Source organism: Phoxinus phoxinus (assembly GCF_949152265.1).
Source record: "Phoxinus phoxinus genome assembly, chromosome: 15".
In the NCBI taxonomy this organism is placed as follows: domain Eukaryota; kingdom Metazoa; phylum Chordata; class Actinopteri; order Cypriniformes; family Leuciscidae; genus Phoxinus; species Phoxinus phoxinus.
The window spans coordinates 5,440,684-5,453,511 of record NC_136890.1 but is presented as its reverse complement, the minus strand read 5'-3'; the positions used below and the strand labels follow the sequence as shown (position 1 = coordinate 5,453,511).

The 12,828-nt window shown below is 39.0% G+C and overlaps 1 protein-coding gene across 1 annotated transcript in view; it reads left to right on the top strand.

The window, feature by feature from the left end:
• The window catches only part of acsl2 (acyl-CoA synthetase long chain family member 2), a 34,107-nt gene that overhangs the window by 9,194 nt on the left and 12,085 nt on the right, over positions 1 to 12,828 (top strand). Inside the window, exons 2-11 of the mRNA XM_079638425.1 lie at positions 3,168 to 3,415; positions 5,686 to 5,800; positions 6,329 to 6,393; positions 6,470 to 6,571; positions 9,134 to 9,233; positions 9,313 to 9,491; positions 10,150 to 10,182; positions 10,396 to 10,447; positions 11,919 to 11,992; positions 12,338 to 12,415. Coding sequence (XP_079494551.1) covers positions 3,170 to 3,415; positions 5,686 to 5,800; positions 6,329 to 6,393; positions 6,470 to 6,571; positions 9,134 to 9,233; positions 9,313 to 9,491; positions 10,150 to 10,182; positions 10,396 to 10,447; positions 11,919 to 11,992; positions 12,338 to 12,415 — 1,044 coding nt within the window. The 5' untranslated portion in view covers positions 3,168 to 3,169. The remainder of the gene's footprint in view (positions 1 to 3,167; positions 3,416 to 5,685; positions 5,801 to 6,328; positions 6,394 to 6,469; positions 6,572 to 9,133; positions 9,234 to 9,312; positions 9,492 to 10,149; positions 10,183 to 10,395; positions 10,448 to 11,918; positions 11,993 to 12,337; positions 12,416 to 12,828) is intronic.

The window sequence follows — 12,828 nt, the reverse complement described above, 5'->3', positions numbered from 1 at the left end:
GAAATTTGTATGTTGAATTATGCAAATTAGGCATTATCTCATTAAATTTGCGCAATTTTGCATATATTTTCGGTAGATAGATCTGAACATATGATAAAGCCAGGTGCAAAATTCTTTTTTCATTTTGATTGTCGCCATATTTTTTTTTTATTAAAATGTCACATAAATCAGGCCAGGAATGATTTATTAACAAATTCCTCTGAACATATCTCCAGAATACTGCTAAGTGAATAACTAGAAAGTTTGGTGTACACCGGTGCTACATAGGCTGAGATGTGTCACTGGAGAATGACAAAAAAATAATTTTGAGAAAAAGGCATTTAAAGATTTGTAATGTAAAAATTCATACTTTTTTAGTGGAAACAACTATTTACTGACACAATATCTTATCAAATCATCAGCAACAACAATATAAACCACCTAAATCACATCAAAACTTATAAACAGCATTTATGGCCTTTAACTGAGCAGAAAAACAGTCAAAAACACACATCTGAATGTCACGTGATGCATCTGAACGAATCAGGTTGTCAGAAATTGACATCAGCCAATGAGATTTCACTTTTAGAGTTAAATGCCCATTTTACTTTCACGATTGGTTGCTGATAAAAAGGAAATGAGCATATTTGGATCCGACAGCATTGTTCATGAGAGAGAGAGCTTTCCAGATGTGTGTGAGATTAAAGGAAGCAGACAGAGATCGCGGAGCAGCGCGTTGATTTAGAACGACAACTTTTGTTGAATTTCGGAGAAATCTACAGACGCAAATAGACAAAGTGTAGTAAAATAAAGAGCTAAATGTGTATTTTGGTGCATTTGTCAAAGCGGCCGCTCGGAGCTGTGGCCGTAAGGTCCCCGGTGCCTGTCGAGGCGGCAATCCCCGAACCCGGTGGTGGACACCGGAAGTAAAGGATGCCGTCAAGCTGAAGAAGGAGTCCTATCGGGCCTGGTTGGCTTGTGGGACTCCTGAGGCAGCTGACGGGTACCGGCAGGCCAAGCGAACTGCAGCCCGGGTGGTTGTGGAGGCAAAAACTCGGGCCTGGGAGGAGTTCGGTGAGGCCATGGAAAAGGACTATCGGCTGGCCTCGAAGAGATTCTGGCAAACCGTCCGGCGACTCAGGAGAGGGAAGCAGTGCCCCACCAACGCTGTTTACAGTGGAGGTGGGCAGCTGTTGACCTCAACTGGGGATGTTGTCGGACGGTGGAAGGAATACTTCGAGGATCTCCTCAATCCCGCCGTCACGTCTTCCATGGAGAAAAGCAGAGGCTGAGGTCTCAGAGGTGGACTCGTCCATCACCCAAGCTGAAGTCACCGGGGTAGTCAAAAAACTCGGCACCGGGGGTGGATGAGATCCGCCCTGAGTACCTCAAGTCTCTGGATGTTGCGGGGCTGTCTTGGCTGACACGCCTCTGCAGCATCGCGTGGCGGTCGGGGACAGTGCCTCTGGGATGGCAGACCGGGGTGGTGGTCCCTCTTTTTAAGAAGGGGGACCGGAGGGTGTGTCAGGGTACTGGAGAGGAGAATACGGCCGATAGTAGAACCTCGGATTCAGGAGGAACAGTGCGGTTTTCGTCCGGGCCGTGGAACACTGGACCAGCTCTATACCCTCTACAGGGTGCTGGAGGGTTCATGGGAGTTTGCCCAACCAATCCACATGTGCTTTGTGGATTTGAAGAAGGCATTCGACTGTGTCCCTCGTGGCGGCCTGTGGAGGGTGCTCCGGGAGTATGGGGTCCGGGGTCCTTTGCTAAGGGCTGTCCGGTCCCTATACGACAGGAGCAGGAGCTTGGTTCGCATTGCCGGCAGTAAGTCAGACTTCTTCCCGGTGCATGTTGGACTCCGGCAGGGCTGCCCTTTGTCGCCGGTTCTGTTCATAATTTTTATGGACAGAATTTCTAGGCGCAGCCAGGGGCCGGAGGGTGTCTGGTTTGGGGACCACACGATTTCGTCTGTGCTCTTTGCAGATGATGTTGTCATGTTGGCCCCATCAGACCAGGACCTTCAGCATGCACTGGGACGGTTTGCAGCCGAGTGTGAAGCGGCTGGGATGAGAATCAGCACCTCCAAATCCGAGGCCATGGTCCTCAGTCGGAAAAAGGTGGCTTGCCTACTTCAGGTTGGTGGAGAGTTCCTGCCTCAAGTGGAGGAGTTCAAGTATCTTGGGAAGGATGGAACGGGAGATTGACAGACGGATCGGTGCAGCTTCCGCAGTAATGCGGTCGATGTACCGGTCTGTCGTGGTGAAGAAAGAGCTGAGCCGCAAGGCGAAGCTCTCGATTTACCGGTCAATCTACGTTCCTACTCTCACCTATGGTCATGAGCTTTGGGTCATGACCGAAAGGACAAGATCCTGGATACAGGCGGCCGAAATGAGCTTTCTTCGCAGGGTGGCTGGGCGATCCCTTAGAGAATAGGGTGAGGAGCTCGGTCACTAGGGAGGAGGTCAGAGTAGAGCCGCTGCTCCTCCACATCGAGAGGGGTCAGCAATGTCGGTAACCAAACAGTAGACTGTACCCATTGACTTCCATAGTATTTTTTTTCCTACTATGGAAGTCAATGGGTACAGTCTACTGTTTGGTTACCGACATTCTTCAAAATATCTTCCTTTGTGTTCAGCAGAAGAAATAAATTAATACAGGTTTGAAACAACTTGAGGGTGAGTAAATGATGACAGAATTTAAATTTTAAAGTGAACTATCCCTTTAATGCACCAAATAATTTCAGCATACAGTTGGATTAATGAACTATAATGCCTGGTGGTGGTGATGATTATTATCATCTTATATCATAATGATGTTGCCATGCATGTTTCATAATAGCGGTAAGTCTCTCAAGGGAAACAGTAGCTGGTGTCTAAATTACATTGCGCCAATTTTTGTACGTTATTTTCTAAATGTCGATAAAAAAACGATTGCGAAATGGCCGCGTTTCCATTAACCGATGTTAAGCAATGATGCATTGCGATAAGTCATTATAATGGATGTTTCGCAGTCACTGCACTAGCCATTATTTTTAATGGAAGGAGAAGTAGGAGTGTTATCCAAGCATTGATGACAGGGGTGTTTCTCCCTCCTATCTGCTTCAAAGTCTTGATCAATTGTGGCATTTCTTTGTTGTTTGGAATTACGATGATGGTGATGGCAGTGAATCTGTGTCTCTCTCACAGCTATGCCGTTTCAGGAGTGGTTACGTTCCCTGCGTTTCAGTGGAGGAGATGGGAAGTCTGAAATGGACCATCTGAAGACCCTCCTTCCGTCTCTCCCCTCGTCCTTCTCTCTTTCCTCTCTGTCCCTCTCTCCATCCTCCATCATCGGGTTAGGAGCGCTAGCCTCTCTCACAACCTACTGGCTGGTGACCAGACCTCGACCAATCCAGCCTCCATGTGACCTGCAGGCCCAGTCTATACCTGTACAGGTAACCGTGTTGATGTTAACTAAAACTTTGAAATAAAGCTCAAATAAGATAAAATATAAATGTTACAACTTGACAACTATCTGAAATAAACTAATTACATATATATATATAATATAGGCTACAGTGCTTAGCATAAGTAAACACACCCATGCTAAAGTTGACTAAAAAGAGGAATAAAAAATCATCTTTTGGAGATTGATCTTAATTTAAAAAATGAGGAAAACTCCAACCTTTAAGGACACCAATTTTGTTGTGAATGAATAATGTATCATAAATAAATAAATGTTCTTCCTTAAAATACAGGGTGCATAAGTCAGGACACCCCTATGTTAAATTCCCACAGAGGCAGGCAGATTTTTATTTTTAAAGGCCAGTTATTTCATGGATCCAGGAGACGATGCATCCTGATAAAGTTCCCTTGGCCTCTGGAATTAAAATAGCCGCACATCCTCACACACCGTTCACCATTCCTAGAGATCGGCATGAGGTACTTTCCATAAGATCATCTCTCAATGCAAATCAAACCAGCTATTAGGCGAACTGAAATAAAAGCATGCCAATTGACTGTTCGCAAAGACTCGCCCCCCCTTAGTTACTGTCGCTATGTCCGACAAGCTACGCCGCTCTCACGCACACCATGTTCTCACGCAGTGAAAAATACATCACGGAGCAGAGAGTACACTGACAACACACTGACAGACAGGACAGACCAGGTTATTTTTCGGTTACTTTTGATATTAAACATATTAAACAAAGTCTCACCTTTCAAATTTGGTCATTTTTAAAAAGAAATTTAAACAATAAATACCGTTTTGTGGCTCTTTAATGTGCCTGACAGATCGCTGTAGAGTCTCAGATAAAGTTGCTCGTGAACCGATCATCTCTTCCTTCTAGTTCATTTATAGCATCAAATAAACATGAATGAACATCAGAAGGAATGTTGTTTTAACCGCGGAAAGGCGTCAGTACACTCCGCTTCTCAAGTTCAAATCCTCCCATGTTAATCTACTAACTCTCCTGACTGCTTTGTAGGACAAAATGGCGGATGGTGAAGTATGATTGGTCAGATCACCTGTCAATCAAGCTCCCTGCGACGGGTCAATTGGCCTTTAAAAATAAAAATCTGCCGGCCTCTATGGGAATTTAACATAGGGGTGTCCTGACTTATGCACCCTGTATTTTAAGGAATTACATTTATTTATTTATGATACATTATTCATTCACAAAGAAAATGGGTGTCCTTAGAGGTTGGAGTTTTCCTAAAAAAATTTAAATTAAGACATTAAGATCAATTTCCAAAAGATAATTTTTTTATTCCTCTTTTTAGCCAACTTTAGCATGGGTGTGTTTACTTATGCTAAGCACTGTATATGAACAACTGATAAAAATTACAAAAGCATAACAAAATTACTTAAATTTAAAATTAAAATAAATTAAAGCAACTAATTCAACATATTAAGTAACTCTATACTAGTCTATAAATAATAATAAAATAACACTGATAGTGATGAATTGCTTACTGCACACTCTTAATGCCTTAAGTTTGCCTTGGATTTTGGCTTGCTTAGTTGGGGACATTTATTATTCAACAATATTATTGATCTGCCGGTGGATGATGATGCAATTTTCTTCTAGAAACAAACTGTGTATTATTGTCATGTTATCACTGTGAAGCTGCTTTGATACAATCTGTATTGTAAAAAGCACTATATAAATAAAGGTGACTTGACTTTACTTGACTTAATGCCTAAATACAGTATATGCAGAAATATTGTTTTCACATGATTCCTAATTTCAGTGTGAACTTTTGGCAAGAGAAAAATCAAATAATAAGTCAACTCTGCTTAAAGCAGCCTAAACTGGTTTGCTGGTCTTCGCTGATTTTAACTGGTCTTCCTGGTCAAGCTGGTCTAGATGAGCTAGTACAGCTGGTCTGTCTGTTTAGCTGAAAAGTGACCAAAATCCCATTGAAAACTATCCAAACAGACCAGTCTGATCAGGCTGCAATGCCCAACTAAAACCATGCATTGTTTCAGTATTAAAAACATATTTAACATGGCTTCTGCTTCATTCATCACATTGGAAAAGGAAGTATCCAAGTCTCGCTCGCAGACTGTATGTTTGGCTAGCTTACTGCACAAGTTTTTACTTAGTATAAAAACATTTTATGTATGTGCTTTATACTGTGCATAGTATACTGAACTAGATCAATAGCTTTGCGTAACAGTTTGAATGATTGATGCAATATTAACACATGCTTATGTTTCCAGGGAGACCAGAGCTGTAGGCGCTCCGCTTTACTGAAGGATGACAATCTGCTGGAGTTCTACTACGAGGACACAAAGACGGCGTACGACATGTTCCAGAGAGGGCTGCGGATAGCAGGTGTGTGTGTGTGTGTGTGACGCTCAGGCAAACACTACCACAGTGTCTCTTGTCCTCTTTGAAAAGCTCGAGAACAGGGTGTAATTATACAGAAAAACACTTTGCAATTTCTGTAGTGGTGAAATCTGTTGAACCTCGATGAATTCAATGGCTTCTCGGTTGTCCTTTCTTTTCATTTACTGCAGTTCTCTGCAAGGCTTTCTCGGATCAATAATGCTTTCATCATGTAGCTTCCTTCAGTGAAGGGATTGTGAAATAGATTCGTAGTCGATTGCTTGTGTTTGAAGTGTTTGGATTGGAAAGCATCTGGATTGAAGCTAAAAGACTAATAATATTATAACCGCAGACAAACGGTTAGTAAGGGGGGATTTACAATGTGATCAGGACACAATGCACATCAGCCAGTTATACAGTTCAGTAGCTAGTAGTCATTACAAAATATATATTTATGACCACAGAGTTTCATAGTCAGAGCCAAGTATTCCAGAGAGTCATATAATAACTAACAGTGTTATTTGTGGTGTGCAGGTGACGGCCCATGCCTTGGCTTCAGGAAACCCGGAGAGCCCTATCAGTGGATCTCTTACACTGAGGTGAGAGCAATGTGTGTTATAATGCAGTTACTATTGTGTAAGAAGCATGTAATAACCTAAAACCGGTTCGTTACAGGTCGCAGAACGGGCACAGGTGTTGGGATCAGGTTTGCTGGCGAAAGGTTGCAAGCCAAACCCTCAGCAGTTTGTGGGCATCTTTGCCCAAAACAGACCAGAGGTACATCATTATTGTACCATTAAAAGTCATTGTGATTTTTTATTTTTATTTTTTTTAAATAAGTGTCTTTTGCTCACTTAAACTGCATTTATTTGATCAAAAATACTGTAAAAACAGTAAAAAAACCCAAAAAAAAACTGTTTTCTATTTTAAAGGGGACTATTGGTGCTAGTGGTTAGTTGGGTGGCGCAAACTAATTGAATCACACTTTAATGCAGGACTGAATGCAATTGTTAAATAACCATTTAAAAAGTGATAGAATAATGTATAATTACTGCTTAGCTAAAAAATGGAAGTTGGAAATTCAACTATTAAAGCATGAAATAACTTAAGGTACCACGAATCAGTGAATTTGAGTTTAACGTGGGTGTATTATTATCAGTAATAAAGTAATCATCAGTTATCAGCCATTTATTTCAATGCAATTCAGAGATGAAAGCCATGCAACTAATGTTGACCACTAGAGGGAGCCACAGGATAGCAAATCCTTCAAGATCTCAGTTTAAAGATTGTACAAGTTGTTCAATAAATTGACTCGTAGTCAAAAATTGCACATAAATTCATTATAGTTTCATGAAGTTTAATAAAGCCCAATATAATAAGTCCATTCATTTTTTTTATCTTAATTTTTTAATCAACATATTTGTCAAGTTTCCAGACATGACTGAATGTATTTCCAATTGAAGAAGGGACATAGTATTATTAGTACCATACATATAACAATACATCTATTGAGACACAAGTCTATCATATTTTATTTGAAAAGAGACATGTCCAATGTATAACCATATCATCATTGCTTTTCTTACTGTGAATGCCCCAGCGCCCCTATTGACCAGCCCCCACTGAAGGGGACCCTTTTTACCCGGTGTAATATAAGTCTCAAGTGTCCCCAGAATGTGTCTATGAAGTTTCAGCTCAAAATACCCCACAGATCATTTATTACACCGTGTTGTAAATGTTGAGTGGAAGTAAAATCCTGCTGTTTTCAAGTGTCTTTAAATGTAAATGAGCTGCTGGTCCCCGCCCCCTATCCAGAAGAGGGCGGAGCCTTTACAGCTCGTGACAAAAACTAAACATCTGTTTGGTTTGGATTATCATCTCTATCGCGGTCACGTGACATTGCAGTTATAAAAGTTTATTATCGGCAACAGCATGCGTTTTAAAGCCATATTAGCTGAACGTTTGATACACATCTGAAGCACGCGCTCAAAAAACTGTCAGATGGAGCGTCCCGTGAGTATTAAACTAAGTTCTCTTTCACATCTTGTTGCGCTTAAACTGTCAAATACACTCAAGGTAATGTCAAAAACACACAAAGTTCACATAAACACAGCCAGTTGACTGTGAATGTAAACAGCAGGGAAAGAGATTGCATGTGTATATGAGATCTGTGTATTAAAGGAAAGCAGCGTAATATACAGTACTACTGCTGTATGCTGTTAATATGATCAAACAACAGAAGAAAAACAGAAAATCACTCACTGCTCTTGACTGAATAACTTTAGTAGCTTTAATAAGAACACATTTCTTACTTGAATGCTGCTGGTAAATGCTCTGGCGAGGAGATAAACATGGCGGACTGTGTACAGCTCGCTGAGGGGCGGAGCTATGCTAATAGGGCTGATGCGTTAGCAGTCGTGGGCGGGGCCTGAACGATGTGACATCACATTGTATAGGAACTGCAAACTGCTTATTCTGAGACACTGCTTATGATTTATGGGGATAAAAAAAAGGAGTGAGTGAATTTTTACCATTATAGCGTGGTTGTGTCTTGTGTGTGTACACACTGCTGACACACATTTATGTTCAAACATAAATTTTGCATAATAGGTCCCCTTTAATATTTTGAAAACATTTAAAATGTGCAGTGATGCCTAAAAGTTATTATTTGTTTTTATAACCTTTAATCAAATTCAAGTTTTTCTGCCTCTGAAACTAATGTAACCGCTTATGTAAGAGAAATAATCCAAATAGTCCAAATGTGTTTGAATTGAAAACCTTGGAGTCATTTAAATTTTTTTTTGTTTTTTGGAAAAAAATAAGTATTTAAGATTCTGCACTATTTCTAGGTCACAATTTTGTGACGTTAATCACGATCCTTTGTACAAATGGTCAGAAAAGCCTCCGGTGGTCCAAGCATATATGATTATGACTATAATATTTCTACTCCTCTAAGAACATTTCAGTTTTGTTGATACACTTGAAAAGGGTTTTAAGTTTATCCAAACTTTGTAAAAATAGGTCTTAATATCTTATTTAGTTTTTATATTTTTAGATTCTTTAACTCGGGTATAGTTTTCCCCCTTAAAATCTCCACAGAAGCTGATGGAGGGTTAAAAATCAAAATGCAAAAGATAATATTTTCTTGCTTCCATTGAAGCAACGGTGTTTGGATCCTTCTAATGATGGATAACATTGTCATCAGGTTTTGCAAAATGCAAAATGGGAATTCACCAAATGCTAAACCATTTTGATTTTCATGTACATTTTTCAGCTAAACTTTTCTCTCAAATGGTTTGTGATGTTCCTGCTTTGCTTGTCTCCCCCTGCTGGCTGCAGTGGGTCATTACAGAGCTGGCCTGCTACACCTTCTCCATGGCTCTCGTGCCTCTCTACGATACACTTGGATTAGAAGCCATGGTTCACATCCTTAACCTGGGTGAGTAAGACAGGCACACGAGGCTGAAACCGATGCTGAAGTGCTCAGATTTACATCTCTGCCTTCTCTCTCTCTCCAGCGGAGATCTCTATGGTGATCTGTGATAAGGAGGATAAAGCAGAATCTCTATTAAACAACAAGGAGAAGTGTGTGACCCCAATGCTGTCCTGCCTGGTGCTCTTTAACCCCTTCAGCGCCGCCCTGCTGGAGAGAGGAAAGAAGTGTGGTGTGGAGATACTTCAGCTCTCACAGATTATGGTCAGGAATAGTATTTAATGCAACTGACAAGACACAACATATCAACTTAAAATAACTGAGCAGTTTTTTTAAAAACATTTAAAAACATTTGTGTTTTTTCATGGCCAATTTCCATCCTTTCTCTGACACTAACAATTAAATATGATCTTATGTAGATGGGTGTGATTGGCTATCCTCTGTGTACTGGTGTAGTCAGGGTGAAATTGCTGAATTAACATGGATAAGATGAAGTTAATGGGCGGTACACATGGTGGTTGTTGAAATGACTGCTGTTGTTCATTGGCTTGTGAGCTTTGAGTTGAGATACATGTCATATCAACCTCATATTTCAAATGAGAAAGAACAATCCTGTTTTTTACACTTTACAATCTATTTGTTGGTCGTTATGATTATAAGGCACTGAAAAAAAAAATATTTAGGGATTACTTTAAAACAATTTCACTCAGAAGTTGCTAGTAAATTCCACAAATAATTACAAAGAAACGCCAAGTAACATTGATTTAAACATGACATTCTGAAGTAGAAAGACTGAAATAGTATTTTCCTGTAAAGCATACTCAAATAATCTGTTTTATTTTCAATTTTGAAAAAAGCTGTGTGTGTGTGTGTGTATGTGTGTGTGTGCGCGTGCGTGTGCGTGTGTGTGTGTGTATTGCAGGATCTGGGAAGAGAAAACTTAAAGCCACCTGTGGTAAGAGCGCCTTGATATGTTTTTCTTCTCTTTGTTAGTTCAGTTATGATAATTCTCTGAGTATTTTTAGCATGATGATGGATGTGACCGTATTAATGTATTTGGTCTTGGCTGACTAGATTTGCAATGCATTCTGTTGCTGCAGACACACACAGAGACATTCACACAGAACACAACAGTTTATGATCTCTCTTTGTTTTTGTATTGCTTCAGCCTCCTAAACCTGAAGATCTGGCTGTTGTGTGTTTCACCAGTGGGACCACAGGTACCGACCAATTTTTGTTTTTTGGGCTGTTTTGTGATCTGTTGTAACATATAACCAAATTTCACATGTGTTCGGTTTATTGTGTGGTACAATAACCTGTGACACTGAAACCCTTTAATAGCATAATGTGACCATGATTAGAGCTGCATGATTAATGGTTAAACCATCTGTTCAATCTTGATTCAAACACCTGCGCGATCTCATTCCTAAATGACTATATGAGTCTATTAAACATTTGACAAAATCACTGAATCAATGAATCCATAACATTCATATCTGCGTTCACGCTGCGCTGATCCAGAGAGAGCAGTTGTCATGTATAACAAGTATGAAACATCTTCACAAAGGCTTTTCAACCACACAGTTTCGTTATTTCTGTGTTACAAATATTTATATTATCACAGAAGTACTACGATAAGAGTTTATAGTTCAGATATAAACACTGATGTCTACAGTAGCAATCAAAATGGAGCAATCACCTTTTGAAAGTAACTTCAAATAAAGATTGCATCGATTACATTACACCAGGTGTTGAGAAGTGTCATTTCAAGAGATTCATTCAAAAATGCTGATTCATCCGGTAATGAAACAAGTGAAGTATTATGAGTGAGTCATTGAATCATTCATTTCAAGAGATTCATTCAAAAATGCTGATTCATCCGATCATGAAACAAGTGAAGTATTATGAGTGAGTCATTGAATCATTCATTCAAGAGATTCATTCAAAAACGCTGATTCATCCGGTAATGAAACAAGTGAAGTATTATGAGTGAGTCATTAAATCATTCATTTCAAGAGATTCATTCAAAAATGCTGATTCATCCGGTAATGAAACAAGTGAAGTATTATGAGTGAGTCATTAAATCATTCATTCAAGAGATTCATTATTCATTCAAGAGATTCATTCAAAAATGCTGATTCATCCGGTAATGAAACAAGTGAAGTATTATGAGTGAGTCATTAAATCATTCATTCAAGAGATTCATTATTCATTCAAGAGATTCATTCAAAAACGCTGATTCATCCGGTAATGAAACAAGTGAAGTATTATGAGTGAGTCATTAAATCATTCATTCCAGAGATTCATTATTCATTCAAGAGATTCATTCAAAAACGCTGATTCATCCAGTAATGAAACAATTGAAGTATTAGGAGTGAGTCATTAAATCATTCATTCAAGAGTTTCATTCAAAAACGCTGATTCATCCAAGTCAAGTATCCTCAGTAACCCAATCATTCATTCAAACCGTTTGTTTAAATCATTCAGATTAACAGATTATTCAATTAACATTTTTGTCAGAACCTCTAGTGAATTAGGTGTTACTTTGTTTAGTTGTCTGTTCAGAATCTGTTCAGAATCTCTATTTGAAAAATAAATAAATCATGATACTGATTTTAAGCAGAATCGTGCGTCTCTCGCCATGATGTTGATGTATATCCGGTTTAGATGTGCTTCTTTGTTTTGATGTAGGAAAGCCTAAAGGAGCCATGATAACTCACGGCAACATCGCCTCCAACACCTCCTCGGTCATCAAGATCCTGGAGGTCAGTTCTGAGAGATCCTTCAACTTGTGACATTTCCCGTAGCTTTCATCTTATCTTCTGTCCTGTTCCTCTTCCTTCTGTGTTTTCCTTTCTTTAATAGAGACCTCGAGTTTCCCATGAGACCTCTTTCTCTTTCAAGTCCTGTTTATAAAGCTCTTTGTTCCTGTAATGGTGAACTGGACTTTATATTGTTCTCTCAACACTGAACTGCTCCTTAAAACAACTTCTAATGATTCTCTGCAAGGGAAAGTGCAGGATTGATAACCAGTTAAATCTCATCAGCTTTTCTAATCACCACTTTTATTTTCTTATTCGTTTCATTTTATACGCACACACACACACCAGGGCTTCTTTGTGATTCGTCAAGAGGACGTGTCCATCTCTTATCTGCCGCTCGCCCACATGTTTGAACGGATGATCCAGGTAAACCCATCACTAATTTAATGTCACTGTTTCTAAATGGAGCAAAATAATCATAATTAATAATCATAATAATAATAAAAGAGAAATCACCATGACTTTTGAGATTTTTTTTTTCCTCTCTGGTTTTGATTGGATTAAATATACAAGGATAATATAGAATTGTTTTATATTATTATTATTATTATTATTGTTATCTGAAAAGATTAGGTTAGGGACATTAATTAAGTAAATTATTATTAGTCCTAAATACTGTAAATTCTAATTTTATTAAGCAATATTAATGTAGTATGAATTAATATAGTATATTTAGACTACTAGTTAAAGGTTTTGTTTTTTTCAAGTGTCAATTTATTTAATAAAAATACAGTAAAAACTGTAATATTGTGAAATTATTACAAATTTAAAATAACTGT